The sequence below is a fragment of the Lactuca saligna genome, chromosome 7 (assembly GCF_052625555.1).
Source record: "Lactuca saligna cultivar CGN05327 chromosome 7, ASM5262555v1, whole genome shotgun sequence".
NCBI lineage: Eukaryota > Viridiplantae > Streptophyta > Magnoliopsida > Asterales > Asteraceae > Lactuca > Lactuca saligna.
In genome coordinates, this window is record NC_136423.1 from 118,719,456 (window position 1) to 118,736,826 (window position 17,371).

Consider the following 17,371-nt stretch of genomic DNA (forward strand, 5'->3'; position numbering starts at 1 on the left):
AAGATTTATCGGTGATTCCAAGTTGTTATACTGATTGATCTACTTACGGGAAAGGTGTCTAGAATGGTCACATTGGTTTGGTTGTTGGATTTCAGAAAATCAATACGTTGAAATGATCCTGCCTCCCAACTGTCCTGTCTGGCTGATCCTTACTTGATAGATCTTAAAGTAGACTTTGAATTAATGATGATCCTTGACTAATAATTAGTCACCATAAATATTAGACTAAGACTTATCAAATGAAAAGACTGTTTCTAGAAGCGAAGCGTTGTCTGAATTTCGAGTCGTCACTTTAACAAGTGATTGCATAATTACTTTCATCTTACACATATATATGAAGTATTTAATATGAATACATGTTATATGTGTTTATTATCTATGTTCCTGATATTTATGCTAGATGAACGATTGATACATGTTTTACTTCATTTAAACTGTATATGTATTTTTATACCTATAAATATATTGGGTAAAGATGGGTAGACCAAAGATGATGTAGATGATGAGAGATTAAAGATGATATAGATGATGAGAGATGAAATATGAAATAGATGATGGGGGCCTTGACTTTAAAGATGATCCAGTCATCTAGCAGAGTATAGATGATGACCTCGGACTATTGTAAACAGTCTAGTGGAACGCTGACAGAATCACAACCTGTAGGTGTTTTTGAACTAAGTGTTCACCAGGTGTACTCCATCCCCCTCATGGTTGCCTTACTGATATATATTGTTGAGGAATTCCTTAAACATTATTGCCTATCCCAAATACAATCCTTAGGATAGGTCCCTTGAATTAGATGTTTTAGGGACAGAAGGTGAGGATAATGGTCAGTTTAAATGATTCGATGAAAATAAAGAATTTAATTATTATGGGTTAAAAACCTTATGTGCTCACCAGGTTCCCAAGCCAAACCCATTCAATTTCTTGTATTGCAGGTACTGGCATAAGAGCACATATGTGATGATCCGATGAGAGATTTATGGATTATAGTCCAATAGAATAATAGAAGTTTGTAAGGCCTATTTACGATGACATTCTAATGTTTTTAATATAACTAAAATACATTTCTTCGGAAATGCTTTGATAATATCTTTAGCATATTTTTGGGAACAAATTCCGTAATATTATTCTTCAAAATGATACTCTGATTTTAAATAAACCATAAACAAATCAGTCTTTTCTGGCCGTGAAATTAGGAATGTCACACACGTTGTACTAGTTTTTGGATTTGCGAGAGCTATGCTGTTATCTACTAGATTGAAATGTGAGTTTTCTCATTATGTTTTGTACTGCAGTATGTGTCCTTGTGTGTAGGATGTTTTTATGTTGTAGTGATCTGCTAGACCTGTAGATCTGCTATGGTTACTTGTGCTTTATTGTTATTGTCTTGGTGCACATGTCCACATAGTATGATTGGGTGGAGGCGGTACTGTTTTGTGTTGTGGCCCAACATACCCGTGAGCGGTCCAACTATATGTTGTAGGCTCTGGAGCGGTCCAACTATATGCTTCAAGTTCAGGAGCAATCTGACTTTGTGTTCTCTAATTGTCTTTTTGAACAAATGAATGATTTTGATTTATTAAAAAATAAAATTTTCACTCAGTATTTATGCGACGTTATAAACGAATAAAATGTAATCTTTTATAATCGTATGAGATCATTTGTTTAACAAATAAACATAAACCCTTTAAAACCGAATAAACAAACAAACATGAACGTATAAACAAATTATTTAAACAAAATGAAATATATCTAACAACAATGTCAAAATTTTAAAAGGATAGTAACTTAGAAAAATAAAGATAAATAATTCAAAACTATAATAAATAATAATATGATTTAGATAATTTAGAATTGATTTTGAAAAATTGAAATACTTTTATAAAAGACCACCTCATGTGAATATTTTTTTATATAAATGTATTTTATCAACTAAATATAACCAATGTTATGGCTATAAACGAACCAAACGTTTAGCGAATCATTCATGAACCGTTCGACGGAAAGTTCGTTTATGTCTGTTTATTTAGTAAACGAACGAACATGAACAATGCTCCCGTTTATTTAAGTTCATTTGTATACGTTTGTTTGTTAGTTATGTTCGTTTGTTTGTGTTCGTTTATGTTTTTTTAACAATTAAACGAATGACCATAAACAAATACGAACAAACTAAATTTCTTAACAAACATATACGAACATAAAATTGTGTTCGTTTAATTGTTTGTATCCGTTTGTTTATCATTTAAAGTTAAACAAACGAATACAAACAAACTTCCGTTCGTATTCATTTGGTTCATTTACAGCCTTAACCAATGCCATCGTTCATACATAAAAGTTTAACACGAAGAGAAAAACATTGAAAACCGATACAAAATAATAGTTAACTTCATCATGCTACATAAAACGAAAAATCTTATTCCACATTACTATTTGAACATCAAGATCTAGGTATGTTACATTGTACAAGTAACAAAAGCGTAAAATAGTGGCGATCGTATAGACACTAATCCAGCCACAAAAACATACCCATCCTTTGGTACAGCCGCTTTTACACCTGTACTTAACGACCTTTCATCTATATTTTACACACTATACTTAAATTTTAACCCAAATATAAAAAAAAAAATTAACAAATTCAAAGAACAAAAGAACATGTTAATATAGCCCATTTAGCCCATTTAAGGCCCAATCTTTAAGATGAGAAATCGAGATACGGATACATCTCCGCCATTCTTTTGGCAGTCACATCTCGCATCACCGAAACCCACTTCACCGCCGCTCGAATCTTGCACCACCGTCCCTTCGGCGTCGGCGACCCATTCCGGCCGACGATTTGGTTAAACGGGGAATCACTCGGTTCAATTCCTGGCCATAATAAAGCCCCAAATTGAAAATCATAGTCACCGGCCGCCTGACCGGAGAGCGTACTTGGCCCGGAGCTATATCCTTCACCATAAGGTCCGTTGCTAAATTCTCTTAGCATAAAATTGTTCCTTACATTCGGAGAAAACAATTGCATCGAAGAATGAACTTCCGATTGATTGTTGTACTCGAATTCATAAGGTAAAGTCAGCTGCATTTGCGGGAGATCTGTAAAACTGGATGTCAGGATCGCCGGTCCAAAAACCGACACATCCTCAACCGGTAACATCCGATCCAAACTCTTATGAAATTGCTGCTTTAATGATTCCACTAGAGGCTGCATCGAACGGATAATTCTATTTGAGTTTTGTTTCTATAAGAAAGTTTCCGGGAGGAATTAGAAATTTAGAATACAAACCTTTTGAATTCCGGCGAGTTTTTCGAGGGGGAGATAGTTTTGGCCGTCGAAGGTGGCTCCGACCACCGTGAAAACGGAATTGAACAAAAGTCCGATTCCATCTACCTCATACATATAAAGCTTATCGTCTAGAACACAAGCTTTAGCATGCTTGATAATCGTTTCCCATGTCTTGTTACATGATCCACCAAGTATCTGTATAATCGGATCCAGATAATTTAGCCAATTGCATCGATAATAACCTCTCATGAAATTCATATCAACATTCTCTTACCTTGCGTAATGAGGATTCGTTAGCAAAATACATTTGTAAAAAATCCTTCACTGTTCGTATTCTATTCACCCCTAATCGCTTATGAAAAGCTCCATCTTTTGCTATCTTCTCCAATCTCCATACATCATCACTCAAACATGGAGGATGGTGTTTCTTGTATGCTGAATCAATAAAAAAAGCTATCAGCTATAAAATCCTAATCGATTAAGATCATGAAAAGACAATAAACTTACATTCTCCACGATGATCTTTCACTACAAAAGCCTCACTTCTCGCTTCTCTGATTCTAACTCCGGAATTAGCTACTGCACCTATCCGGAATTTCCGATTCCTTCTCCAACTGGAATTATCAGTGAAATAAACTTCACCAAGATCCCCAATTCCATCTTTCAAAACCACCACCAAATCTCCGGCGACCAGCGGCCGTTTTCCATCTCTTGCTTGTATGATTTTGGCCTCAAAATCCTTTTGAGACCAATCTTCTTCTTCATCGTAACAAAAATCGCCATCAAGTGGAACGATTTGGATCTTTAATGAAGAATAAGGTCCAGATGTTACAATTTTATTGGAATCGGTGTTAAATAGGACTAATCTGACAGGAGTATTGTCCTCCGATTCCACCCTGCTACCCGTGAACAGCATTTGAGGCAACTTTGTTTGGAAACGAAGTTGCAGTGATGTCGTCTCACATGGTTCAAACGCATTAAATGGTGATCTGTCATAAAGATCAAAAATGGCAGAATCTGAATCAGACTTTAATAACATAACGTTAAAGATAATAACATGAACTAGCTATTGATTGATAATAGGTGTTGGTTGTTTCTATTTTTTTAGTGGGTCCCGTGTTTTTATTTATTTATTTAAATTTATTGTACTATTCAATAAGGTAATTTTTAAAGAGATTATATAACCTTGGTGATGAACAACAAAAGCTGTGACATGCACGTTGCACCTCTTCTCGAACCTATTAAACCCCAAGAACACAATCAAGAACATATAAGATTCAAAATCCCATAAAAGTTACAAAATGGGTTCTCGAAAAGGTGAAATTATGATTAATCGAATGAATAAGAGAGAGGGAGAGAGAGAGAGAGAAAAAAAAAGTGGTATTTACCCATCCTCGAATCAATGGTTCCAATGATGATGCAAATTCTTGTGATGAAATTCCTTGCATTATATTTCTAACAAAACTGATGTCAAAAAAATATATATATAATTAGAAATACATGATTTATAATAACTTGAAAATGGAATAAAAGAATTGATCACAAACTTTGAGGAGGCGAATCTTTGTTTGGCTTGATGATTAGCTTCATAATCATCCTCTTCCCGTTGGCCAGAAGGTCGTTTTAGTACCATCAAACACACAATAGATAATTGAATAATTACAGTTTATGATGTAGAGATCAGATCCAAACAGCAAAACTAACAACCTATTTAAAGAAATTGTGAGAGGCAAGTTCTTTGAAGCTTCCAAGTCAACTAAAGATGATATAAAATAATCAAGAACGGTATAAGGACTACGTGGACCACAGTGTGTGTGTGAAGGTGTAGGTGTGGGTGTGGGTGTGGGTTTCTTGTATAATTAATTTGTATAATTAATTAATATGCTTTTTGGGTATCATATTAGTCCAAAGTGCATTAGATACACCACCAGAATCTTTTTCTAGAAATATATTTATTTATTTTATTATGTTTTTTTTCCGAGAAGATTGCTTGGGGCTTACTTCTTTTCTTTTGCCAATAATAAATGAATAAATTCTCTATCGAAGACAAGTATGAAGTACCCCACAAATATTAAAACATAACCGCGTATATTTGGGAAAGTAATGTCTTTTTTCTAAACAATCTTTTCATGTTGTCTGCCTGATAAAGACTAAAGATTGCATGGTTTGTAACATAGATCGGTAAAAATGTTTTAGTTGTTTTAGCTAATAAATGCAAAAAAAGAATAGCAATTTATTTTCATTAATTTGTTTATTATAGCATTTGGATTCATTTCTTTTGATTGTAGGCTTTAAAATGTTTATCTAGTTATAAAGATGAAATGTTGATTAAAATAACCACTATATACGAGATAATTAACCAAAATAACTATATTTATCTCGATTTTTAAAAATAATCAACTTGTCTGAAAAAGGATATTCCGGAGTAATAATATTTGTTCCAGAGTTGGTGAGATTTGACGTATAGATAGTCCAAAATATGACATGTTTGAAATTAGATTCATGTTCCAGATTGTTTCGGGCTATTCATGTGTTGACATAAAACTATTTTAGACCAGTCCGAAAGATCATTCGAAACTTATTTAGGTGTTGTTGTTTTTTTTTTAGGCAAAATATCTGCAGTTTGTGAACTACATCTGTAGGCTTCTGCAGCAGAAAAGGTGGATCAAACGTCTGCAGTCTGAAAAAAGAAGACTATTTGGTTTTTTAACATCTGCGTGCTATTAAAATAAGCTAAAATATAAATAAACTGATTGTTCTAACTACAAAGTGACTTTTTAAATATTTTTATGACTTTATTATAAATAATTAACAAATCTAGATTAACTTTTATGTACTATTATATAAAAAGTGAAAATAAAAATGGTACAAATTAACGTATATATTTGATAAAAACTAACAATTTTGGTCGTAAAGTTATACCAAAACATTGTATTGTGAATCAAAGAATTTTATATATAAATGGATGGAAATAAACTTCGATTTTTTCAATTAAATTAATTAAAATCATGTCATAAATATTTTTTTAAGAAATTGACAATACTGTATTACATAATGTTTTATAAAATTTGGTACAAAAAATATAAGAATATATTATGATTTTTTTTTCATATTTATATAAACAACTTCAATGACCATTATTGTAATAAATTTTTATTTATAAATTTGTCAAAAATATCATGTTTGTGTCGTCGAACTTTTTTTTTAATATTGTAATTTTTTTTTCAAGTTGTTTATCACTAATAAAGTTGGAATAAATATAAATTCAAAAAAAAACTAAAAAAATAAAGATATATGTGTTTTTTAGGCTAGAAGATGTTTGAAGATATTAAAATACAATGGTCAACATCTACACCAAGAAGACATCGCGTATACATTTTTAGGTCTGCAGTCTTCAAAAAAACAAACAGTCTGCAAAGGCTAATGTTTGTGCGTGGTCTGCACGAAGAGGCTAAGAAGATCTGCGGATAAAAAACAAACACCACCTTAATATTGACTTTATTTTCATTAGCAACACCATCCCCTCTCAAGGAAACTCTAGCAACCTTATTTGGAATATGTTTGGGTGCATCAGCTGTTCATCAAAATGGCAACACATAATGGTCTTATATTGTATTTTACTTCGTTAATGGTATTTTTTTGGAGTTTTATCTATATGAGCCCAAACAAAACATCCCACACATTGTTTTAGAATAGTTCGTCGTATTCCGGACGTGTTCGTTGTAATCTAGACCATAAGTCGTGTTCAGGATTGATGTGTGTGTGCCCGAAAGACATTTTTTCCAAGTACCATACTCGGAATTAGCATATATTTGTGGTTTTTTGTGTTAAAGTAGACTAGAAATACTTAAAGATTGATCTAGAAAGATCGCCGGTTAACAAGAAGGAAACCAAAGAAGTCCTCATGTCAAAAGTCGTTTTTTTTTTTTTTTTAATATTCCACGTATATTTAGACTTGGTTTCGGGTGCCTTACCTAATACCTATACCAAAGGTGCATATTAAGCAATCCAAACATCTCTTGCAAAATACATTTTGTATCCTGTATTTTGGCTACATGTAATCAAATATATGCGGATCAAGACATGTATTGCATTTGGTTACAATTTAGGTTTTAGTTTTAGACAATGTTAATATATTTATTGAATTTCGTTATAGTGTAGAGTTGATGTTGGGTATTGTAATTTATTTGGTTATATGTTGTGACAACCCGATATTTCAACTCTTTGTAATGGCCTGCTAGGTCAAGTATTGTAACCATTTTTGAGTTAATCAAAATAAACGTTTGTAATAAAATGTCCGAAAATTTCTATTTAACTACCTACTATGTTTTATATCATTAAACCGGGATCGTACGTAAAAGAGAATGCCCAAACCCGACTTCATATATTGAAGTTAAGATTTTTCCAAATTCGGCTTAGCAACAGTCAACTGAAAACTCGAATCAGAGATTGAGCGACTTTTGGCCGGAATGACCTAAACGGGAATCGGAGGTCTCGACAATGGTTGTTAAGCGGTAAAAAGTCTGGCAAAAACCGACGTCAGATAAAGAAGTTATGAATTTTTAAAGAAATTCCTTAATCACGTCATTTTAATAAATAAATAATAAAAATAAATTTGGAATTTGCCAACGGAATCTAAACGAAAGTTGTAGATCGTAGTCTCACCTTCGCGGGGATATAAAGAACGTCGAAAACGGAGTTCGTATGAAGGAGATATGAATTTTTGAAGTTTAATAAATAATTTATATATAATTTTTATTAAAAACTTCGGTATTATCCGAAGTCTGAGTCACGCACGTACGCCCCGCGTACACGAGTACGCCCAGCGTACTCGAGGCCACGGCCTCGGATCGTCCACGTCGCCCCTATGCGAGCCTACCCCCGTCCCATCCGAAGTGCGAGGCAGTCGAGGACTCGGTCATGCGTGACGTACGCGTACGCCCCGCGTACGAGCGTACTCCCCGCGTACGGAGGCGGTTCTAGCCTCCTATAAATAGGATGCGAGGGTTCCCGGAAAATTTGCTCATTCTCTCTCACTTTTCTTGCATTTTACCTCGTTTTCCGTGCCCGCACCACCCCGAAGCCCTGGTCATTTTGTGCACGTCCCGAAGGTCAATTTTACTCTCGAGATTCCCGAGAATCCTGAGGAAAATCCGTTTCCCGAGACGAAACTCTGCCCGGTTTTCCATCTCACTATCTTCAAACTTTCAAGTGAGTTCATACCCCTTAATTAACCCTTTTAAATATTCTAAACGCTTTTATATGCTTTCTAGGGGGGGGGGGGGGGGGGGAATAAAAGTAAAACACACGACTACTATCAGGCATTATATATAAAGATTATTATACACTTTTATTAAGTGGAATCATGTGTGATTTACAAACTTTATAGGGAACTCCCGTATACAAAAATATATTACAATAACATTTTATCTTTAAAAACTATAAATGGTTGTAATGCATGTATAAACTAAACATTTTCTTAGATTTAAAGTATGTTGTGTCTATCTTAGACGTTACAAAAATCTATGCTTTCATAACAAGTGATTCTTTTCGAGATATTCTAAAAACAAACAAGACACACTTTTAGAAAACTATAAAAGGTATAGTTTTATGAAGATATTGCTAACTTTTACATACTAGAAACACGATTTTCGAGAAATCATTTTCATGTACAATAACAAACGAACATTTCAACACGTAAATATGTTTTTATACTACGGTTCTGTGAAACATTTACTTCACGTACGTTCGAGTACACATTTCAAGTCCTGTATTAAATACCAGAATCCCTTGGAGGGGGAGCATGGTGTTTGTGTATAGATCTATACGGGCTTGACAACCCGCACCCTGACTGTTAGCTACAGTCCACCGTTTGGGGTGACAAACGTCATAACATTTCAACGCCTGAAGAACATTGTGTATAGGCAATCCGAGTCAATAGTATGGTTATAAAGCTCACAGGAGGTATTAAAAGTACATTGATTTACGAGGTTTTCAAACATATTGGTTACTTTTACACTTACAAACATTTTGGAAACAAACTTTGGTCTGGAAGGAAGACTACTTTTATACTAGTAGAAAATACATGATTTTCTAAACACAAACAAACAAGGACAAGATATTTCATTTCATACAAACATTATCATTAAATACTTATGAAACTCGTCAGCTTAAATGCTGATCTACCATTTCAAAATTACTTGTATGTCCCAGGGATTCAGTAACTACAGGTATCATATTGCTTTTGATGAAGAGATGCTGCGGCGCCAGTTTAAATCTCATATTTTGACATTATATTTGTAATTGATTTTGAACATGTAACTTTTGACAAATGTAAACTTTCAATTATATATATATATATATATATATATATATATATATATATATATATATATATATATATATATATATATATATATGATTGTTGTATTGCTTTCTTTACTATGTATTCACTTCTTACGCTACCACATGAAGTCATCCTCCCCCGAACGTTTCCGCCGTCCAGGTTTGGGGGTGTGACATATGTAAATGAAGATACTTCCTTATTTATTTTTGTTGTTATATGTTTTTCCAAAATGATTATTATATGTTGTTTTTGTTTCTGTTGCATACAATGTATTTGCTTATATATTATTGTAATGCATTTGGTTAATTTATTCTCCAAATGATCAATAGATAATACTATTGGAAACTAAGCTTGGATTTACCACAATCATAAAACAATAGTTATCTTACTCTGGAATGATTAAGTCTAGAATCACGTACTAGCATTGCGTATTCTAGAATGACGTGTTATAGAATAAGTGGTTCCAAAATGATTTGTTACCAAAATCTAACAAATCTAGAATACTTTGTTTTTTACTAAATAAAAAAGTTTGAAATCTGATAGAATAATTTCAGACTTGATCATTATGAAGTCCAAAATCATTTCAAGAACAAGTCCAAATTGACAAAATGTGAGTTGTAGGTTTTGTCTTCTTAGAAGTCTTTGTTACATGTTAGTGATTTTGTTGAAAGTGGCACCACTTCATATTTTAGATACAAGTCCACAATAACTATTTATGATAAAGTGGTTATTTTTGCAAAACATAAAAAAATTGGTTATTTTTGTTAAACACCTTATTTATTAAGTGCTTAGTTTAATCAAAAACAGATTGTGTGGTTTGTAAGATAGAACACTACAAATGTTTTAGTATTTTTAGCAATTTGTTTTCATTTATTTGTTTATTATAGGATATTATATTTATTTATTTTTATTGTAGCACCCTTATATAAAATGTTTGTCGGTAATCCAAATATAAAACAATTCATGATTATTATTGAATAAATTTATAAAATACAGTTCTATAATATCTTTGGCTTTTCAAAACAAAAATTTTTGAAAAAAATAGGTTGCAACAGAAAAATGGAAATAAAATGGTACGAAGAACCTTGTTATGTGTTTGCCTATAGACTTTTAGACAAAAGAAAAGTTGTTTTCTTAACAAAATTGCAATCAAGTTTCATTCTAAAACATGCGACATTTTAATTGAATTTAGGGGGTTTTGAGAGTGAGTGTTTGAAAGCTTCTAACTTCTAGATTTTAACCAAAAAATTTTGTTTGGGAGTACGAATATTTCATTTTTAGTTTAAACAAAAAACTCCAAATTCAAAAACTACTTCATGTAGTATTTAAAAACTATTTTGTTTTATTAATTCCAAAATTGCATTTATATATATATATATATATATATATATATATATATATATATATATATATATATATATATATATATATATATACACACACACACACACAATTGTCCATTTATGTAATTATATATATTTAAAAAACTTTCGACTACTTTTATCAAAAAATCATACAAGAAATGAAAGATACATGCTACGGCTTTAAACTTTTAGCTTTAGCTGAAAACTAAATTTGTCAAAACATACTTTTAGTTTAGAATGTGGACAAGTGGTCGTATAAATTTGGTAAAATAATTGTTGAATAAATTAATAAGAACAAATATTAAAACGCTATTATCGATGAAAGTTGGATCGTACACAATATTTTTTATCATATATACAACTTGTGCTTAAAAATATTGTATTGTACAATTCTACAAACATACATTGTTGTGTACGGAGAAAAAAATATTGTGTATCAATCACTTATCATTATCTCAAAAATTCATACAAGAAACGAAAGATACATGCTACCAGCTTTAAACTTTTAGCTTCGAGCTAAAAACTAATTTTGTCAAAACATACATTTAGTTTAGAAGGTGGACACGTGGTCGTATAAATTTGGTAAAAAAAATTGTTGAATAAATTAATAAAGAACAAATATTGAAACACTATTATCGATGAGAGCTGAATCATACACAATGTTTTTTATCTGTATGCAACAACTTGTGTTTAAAAATATTGTATTGTACAACTCTATAAACATAAATTGTTGTGTACGGAGAAAAAATACTGTGTATGAATCACTTATCATTATCTATATACTAAATAGCAAAGTCAGTGGCCTTCGCTAGTTAGTATCTTTGGTATGATTATTCAACCCATGTTCTTCTACTTCGTAAAATGACATTTTTCATCATTCACTTTTCTAAAATATGGTTTTGATCTTTTCAGTTTTGAATTTTATAAAATATCATATTGATCTTGTCGACTTTCAAAATTTCTGTGTTTACCTTAATTTTGTAAATTTCACGTTGACTACATCGTCTTTGAGCTTTCTAATATGTCACTTTGATCATTCGTCTTGCTAAACTTTCGTGTTTACCCCCGGTAATATTTATAATATGATACTTCTTAATAATTTCCGTTCGTTAACTTTAAATATATATTTTCTTACATGCTTATATTTATATATGTGGCATAAATTGGAAGTAATCAACGTTTCAACGTATATTTGGAACTTTCGTTCACTAATTTTTTTTTAAAAAAGTTGTTTTTATTATGTAGGTGTCACTATAAAATCGAGCTTGCCTCCTTTTTGTGTTTACTTTTTATATATGCTTTCTATGTAAGAGTTGGGTTACATATAAATACGTTTTTGATTATTTGAACTTTCATTTGTTAACTTAAAAAGATAATCCACTTCTTTATTTTTATATATGTGTCATATATAATACGTTTTTTTTTATTATTTTTGCTCGGATGGATTTGCCCATGACTTTTATGGATTTGCCTCCTAACTTTGTGTTCAATATTTTTGTTTGAGATGACTTTGGCTCCTGTTTACCAACTTCATGCCTCCTAAGTTTCTATTTAACATGTACCAACTTACTTTTTAATACTTATCAAATCCATTATTGTTGCCACAACACTTCATAGTTAGTATCCTAGTTAAATAATAAAGGGAGAATTTCACATATATATATATATATATATATATATATATATATATATATATATATATATATATATACCCTTATTAAACGTCTAAATATCATATTTGTCTGGCCTAAGCTTTAAATATCTTATTTGTCATTCTTAATGTTTTAAAATATCGGATTTGTCCAAATCTTATTTTTAAATAGTTTTTATTATTTAATAATCATTTTTTACAACTTAAAATCAAGAAAATTGAAAAAATAACTAAATTGACAATAATACCCTTACCTTCTAAATTCATGAATCCCTTTACCTGCTTCGATGGCAGATTGAGTTGCCTTTTTTTGTCTTCTCGCCTCTTCCCTATTCAATCGACTATGATTATCACTTCAATTTGGTATTTACAACATCATGAGACTTTTGATTATTTCACTAATTTATTTTTATAATCTTATGTTTTGCAAGGTTACAAATAATTGTTGGTTGGATTTGGGTTTCACTCCATCAATAAGAAGGTGCATTTAAAACTTTTACAAAGATTTAAAAAGCTTTACAAGTGAAATATGATATGAAATTAGAAAATGCATCAACCAACATAAGAATTTTGAATTGCCTGATTTTGGTTATACTTATTTGAAAAAACATCATAAATGGTCCTGTGGTTTCCTAAAATCTGAAGTTTAGACCCCGTGGTTTAAAAACCTAATTGATGGTCCCTGTGCTTTCAAAACTTTTGACAGATGGTCCTTATCCCTCACACCGTTAAAACCCCACTGTTAACTCTTATTTTATTAAAATAATTTAAGGGCAAATCGGTCTTTTCACCTGTGCCCTCTTTTTTATTAAGGGAAATGGTTATGCCACTGTCTTCTTCACGTCAACTCCCAAACACTCTTCATCTCCCAAGAGTATAGTGACTTCGTCTTCAATTGATCACTCTCATCCAAGAAACGAAATTGGGGTTTAGGGTTTACACATTACTAAAGGACAATGGTTCTGTCAATATGGTGTTTACGTGAAAAAAAATGCGTGCTTGAAGGACTTGCAATCGAGATACGGTAAGATTTTTCATAAAAATAAAAAAATAAAAAAATAAAAAAAACTTCAGTTTTTGTTTTCCTTGAATGTATTCGTGAAGATAAATCATCTTCTTTACCCTTTCTATTTTTGTGTTTGCAGAGGGATATGATAACTATTTCACGTTGAAGATACACTATAGTAGTGTCTTCACCAAGTCACCTAGAAGGAAATACGTCGATGGTACTGTATCATACATAGATGACGTTGACACTGATTTATTTTTAGTCCATGAACTCGACGACATGGTTCGAAAATTAGGGTACAAAGGTGAACAAAATCTTTACTACCATTTATGTATCCCTGAATTTCCCTTAGACTACAGGTTATTTCCTTTAGGTAATGACCAATATGTTCTTAAATTGGTTTCGTATGCCCCTAAACACAGACTTGTAAAGGTTTATATTGAAATTGGTCAAACTAGGGTAGCTAGTTATTTTAAGTCTCCTTCCAAAGTTGTTATTGAGGAACTGGAACCTGAGAGTGTGTCACCGGAACTTAATAGAAAAAAACCTTGTAGAAGAGAAGTAGGATCGTGTAGTAAAAAGCTTGAGTTAGACCACCCTACTAACCATGTTGTTGACCAGTTACAGGTAATAGATATGGATGAAAGTCAGGATCATTCAAAGACTATTGTTCCATATGTTATGTCTCAAGTTAGCCAACAAAGTAATGTCATTGATGTGAATGAAGGAGTGATCATGGGCCACATAGAAGAAGTGTGTAAGGGTAATTTAGGCAATCTTGCAGAGGAACCAATTTGTGAAGATATTAATGAACAACAAAGTGTAAGACTCGATGAATTTGAAGCATTTACAGATGATTATTCAACTTATGTTGACTTTGATGTTGAGTACAGTGTACCAAATGGTGAAGACAATCAAGTAGAAATGGAAATTCTAGAGGGCATGGTAAGTGATGATAGTGAAGATGCTTTCTATAGTTAGAATGGAGATGGTTCTGATTATAGTGGAGATGATTCTGATGATAGTGACTACATTGTACATGAGTCTAACTTGCAATTTGATGTGGATGTAGACATGAGTGAATTCCATAGTGTCGTGGATGTAGATGAACATGGAATTTTAAACAAGCAAACCGTAAGTATAGGGAATGACATAGTTGATGAAGAGTTGGAAGTTATTCAACGTGATGATTATCAGTATGCATGATTTTATGAAGATGAAAGGACAAAAATGCTTAAGGAGTTGAATAGGTTAACTCCATGTTCACATGGGGAGATCCATTTAAAACCATATAGGGCGGGGTAGCGTTTCAAAACAAAGAAGGAAGTTGTGGACTACATGCATTCACATGTTGTAAATACAAGGAGGTCCCTATACTTAGCAAAAAATGATAAAATCGGGATAATGGTCAAATGTGGAGGTGTTGTGGGCCAATCTACTGAAACAGTTCAATGTGGTGGGTCGTCAACTAGAAGTAAGGTAAAGTGCAAGGGACAATCTACTGAAACAGTTGAATGTGGTGGTCCATCAACTAGAAGTAAGGTAAAGTGCAAGGGCAAAAATGTGATTAGTAAAAAAGGAAAATGTCCTTGGGCAGTCCAAATCTCGAGGCCAGATGAGAATAACGATTGGTTGGTGAAAACAGTACACGATATCCATAAATGTTTGCATACAAGATCAGTTAAAGCTTGTACTTCCAAATATTTAGCAAACTTAATTGTTCCACAAATTCAGAGTAACCCTAAAATTCCAATCAAAGCTTTACACGAGGAGTTGTGTAAGAAGTTGGAGCTTGGTATGTTAGTTCAAAAGGTTGGTAAGGCAAAGCAAATGGTTGAACGTGTGATTAGTAGGGACTACCAACTTCAATATGGGTATTTGAGGGATTATGTTTCGGAACTGTTAAACAATAATCTTGGTTCAACTGTTAGGATAGATGTGTATCCTGAACCATGCTTGTCGACTACTACAAGAACTTTTAGAAGAATATATGTATGTCTAGATGCATTGAAGTTGGGATTCAAAGTTGGGTTAAGGGATTTCCTGGGAGTTCATGGTATATTCTTGAAAGGCCCATATCCTGGGAAGGTACTAACGGTTGTGGGTCTAGACTCAAATAATGGAATATACCCTGTAGCATATGCAGTGGCAGATGCTAAAACAACTAGTTCTTGGACCTCGTTCATGGAACTGTTAGGAGAAGACTTGTAATTGGGAGCAAATTCAAAATTTACCTTCATTTTTGATAAACAAAAGGTATGTTTTACCTAATTATTTCTCATGATAGTATACCTTACTTTCTATTTTTATAAATGAAACTGACTATATTTGCATTTGTTAAAAGGATAATACTAGCAGTTGCAAAGGTATTCCCCAATGCAGAACATAGGTTTTGTTTGAGGCATATTCAAGAGAATTTGAAGAAACAATGGAAAGGAAAAGAGTTGAGTGACTTGGTTTGGGAATGTGGTAGTGCAACAACATTAAATCACTTTAAATATGCAATGGATGAGTTGAAGAAAATGAACGATGAAGCTCATTCATAGTTGTGTAAGATTCCTGAAGAGACATGGTGTAACACCCAAAGTTTCGAAGGCCAAGAAAGGAAAGAAAAGCCATAATTTAAGGGTAGACTCGGCGAGTCTAAGGAGGGACTCGGCGAGTCCGAGCGGGATCCGGGTCGAGGAGTAAGGAACCGACTCGGCGAGTCGGCCAAGGTGACTCGGCGAGTCTGGTCTGAACGAGGAAAACCCTAATCCCGGGAGTTGTATCCTATTTAAAGGGTGTTATGTCCCTCCCTCAGCCCCCATATCACCCTAGAGAGCCAGTGCACCCTTGATTTCGTGAGAGCTTCCATCATTTTGAGAGTTAAAGCTTGGAGGAAGGAACTTTGGGGAAAGGAACTTGAAGGGCAAGTAGGTTGCTTCAAGGAAGAGATGTAGATCCGAGATCTACTTCAGTGGTGTTCATCTTGGAGGTAACAAGCTGCTATCTCCCCTCATTTGCACCTAGATCTTTGTGTGTGTTTTGAGCATTCTTGGCTTAAGAGTAACCTTTGAGCTAGAGGTTCAGATCTGAGGTTGCTACCTCAGATCCATGCTTATTTTGGTCTAGAATTCCGTAAAGTATCAGCCCTTGAGTGGATCATGAAGCCTTTTTGCCTTAAGCCCTAGTTTGTAGCATATTTTACCTAGATCTCCTTCTCTACACGTAAAGTTTGCAACTTTACGTGGGGAAAAGGCTTGGGAAGGGTGGATCTACAGTTTGGAGTTCATGCATGACTCAAATGTCCTCTGCATGTAAGGATATCTGAAGGGACTCGGCGAGTCCTTTGAGTGGACTCGGCGAGTAGCATGAAGTTGTGGAGAAACTCGACGAGTGGGATGAACAAATCGTCGAATCGTATGAAGATTGCCTTGTACTCGGCGAGTCTGTTCTTGGACTCGGCGAGTCAGGTCGCGAAACCCCAAACCCTTCGAGTTGAGACTCGAATCAGCGAGTCGGGTGGAGACTCACTGAGTTGGACATGTCAGGACTCAGAAATCGGTAGACTCGGCGAGTCATGGACTGACTCGGCGAGTCGAGTCGCGAATGGAAGGAATCTAATCATTTTGAACTCGGCGAGTCAGTAGGGTGACTCGGCGAGTAGAGTTGGCCTGGAAGGTTGACTTTGACCAGGACTTTGACCTTGGACCATGGTTGACTTGGTTATCTTTCG

General features: G+C 33.4%; 2 protein-coding genes and 1 long non-coding RNA gene across 4 annotated transcripts; 2 read left to right on the forward strand and 1 right to left on the reverse strand.

The window, feature by feature from the left end:
- Positions 1-2,398: 2,398 nt before the first annotated feature.
- Positions 2,399-4,993, reverse strand: LOC145004429 (calmodulin-binding protein 60 B-like). Its single transcript, XM_078963344.1, has 7 exons — positions 4,831-4,993; positions 4,672-4,747; positions 4,469-4,521; positions 3,791-4,272; positions 3,558-3,718; positions 3,284-3,478; positions 2,399-3,202 (listed from the first exon to the last, which is right to left on the reverse strand). Exons 1-7 carry the CDS (start codon positions 4,914-4,916, stop codon positions 2,696-2,698), a joined length of 1,560 nt encoding a protein of 519 aa, XP_078819470.1. The 5' UTR covers positions 4,917-4,993; the 3' UTR covers positions 2,399-2,695.
- LOC145004430 (uncharacterized) lies at positions 2,821-7,092 on the forward strand. Of its 2 annotated transcripts, XR_013662381.1 has the most exons (4): positions 2,821-2,961; positions 3,067-3,147; positions 5,891-5,943; positions 6,591-7,092. It is a non-coding gene; the product is annotated as an uncharacterized LOC145004430 (long non-coding RNA). The 2 variants fall into 2 exon arrangements; XR_013662380.1 differs by lacking the exon at positions 6,591-7,092 and having other exon boundaries at positions 5,891-6,341.
- Positions 7,093-15,057: 7,965 nt separating this feature from the next.
- On the forward strand, positions 15,058-16,199 carry LOC145007170 (uncharacterized). The gene is made up of 2 exons (XM_078966152.1): positions 15,058-15,860; positions 15,998-16,199. Exons 1-2 carry the CDS (start codon positions 15,058-15,060, stop codon positions 16,197-16,199), a joined length of 1,005 nt encoding a protein of 334 aa, XP_078822278.1.
- The last annotated feature ends 1,172 nt before the right edge of the window (positions 16,200-17,371 follow it).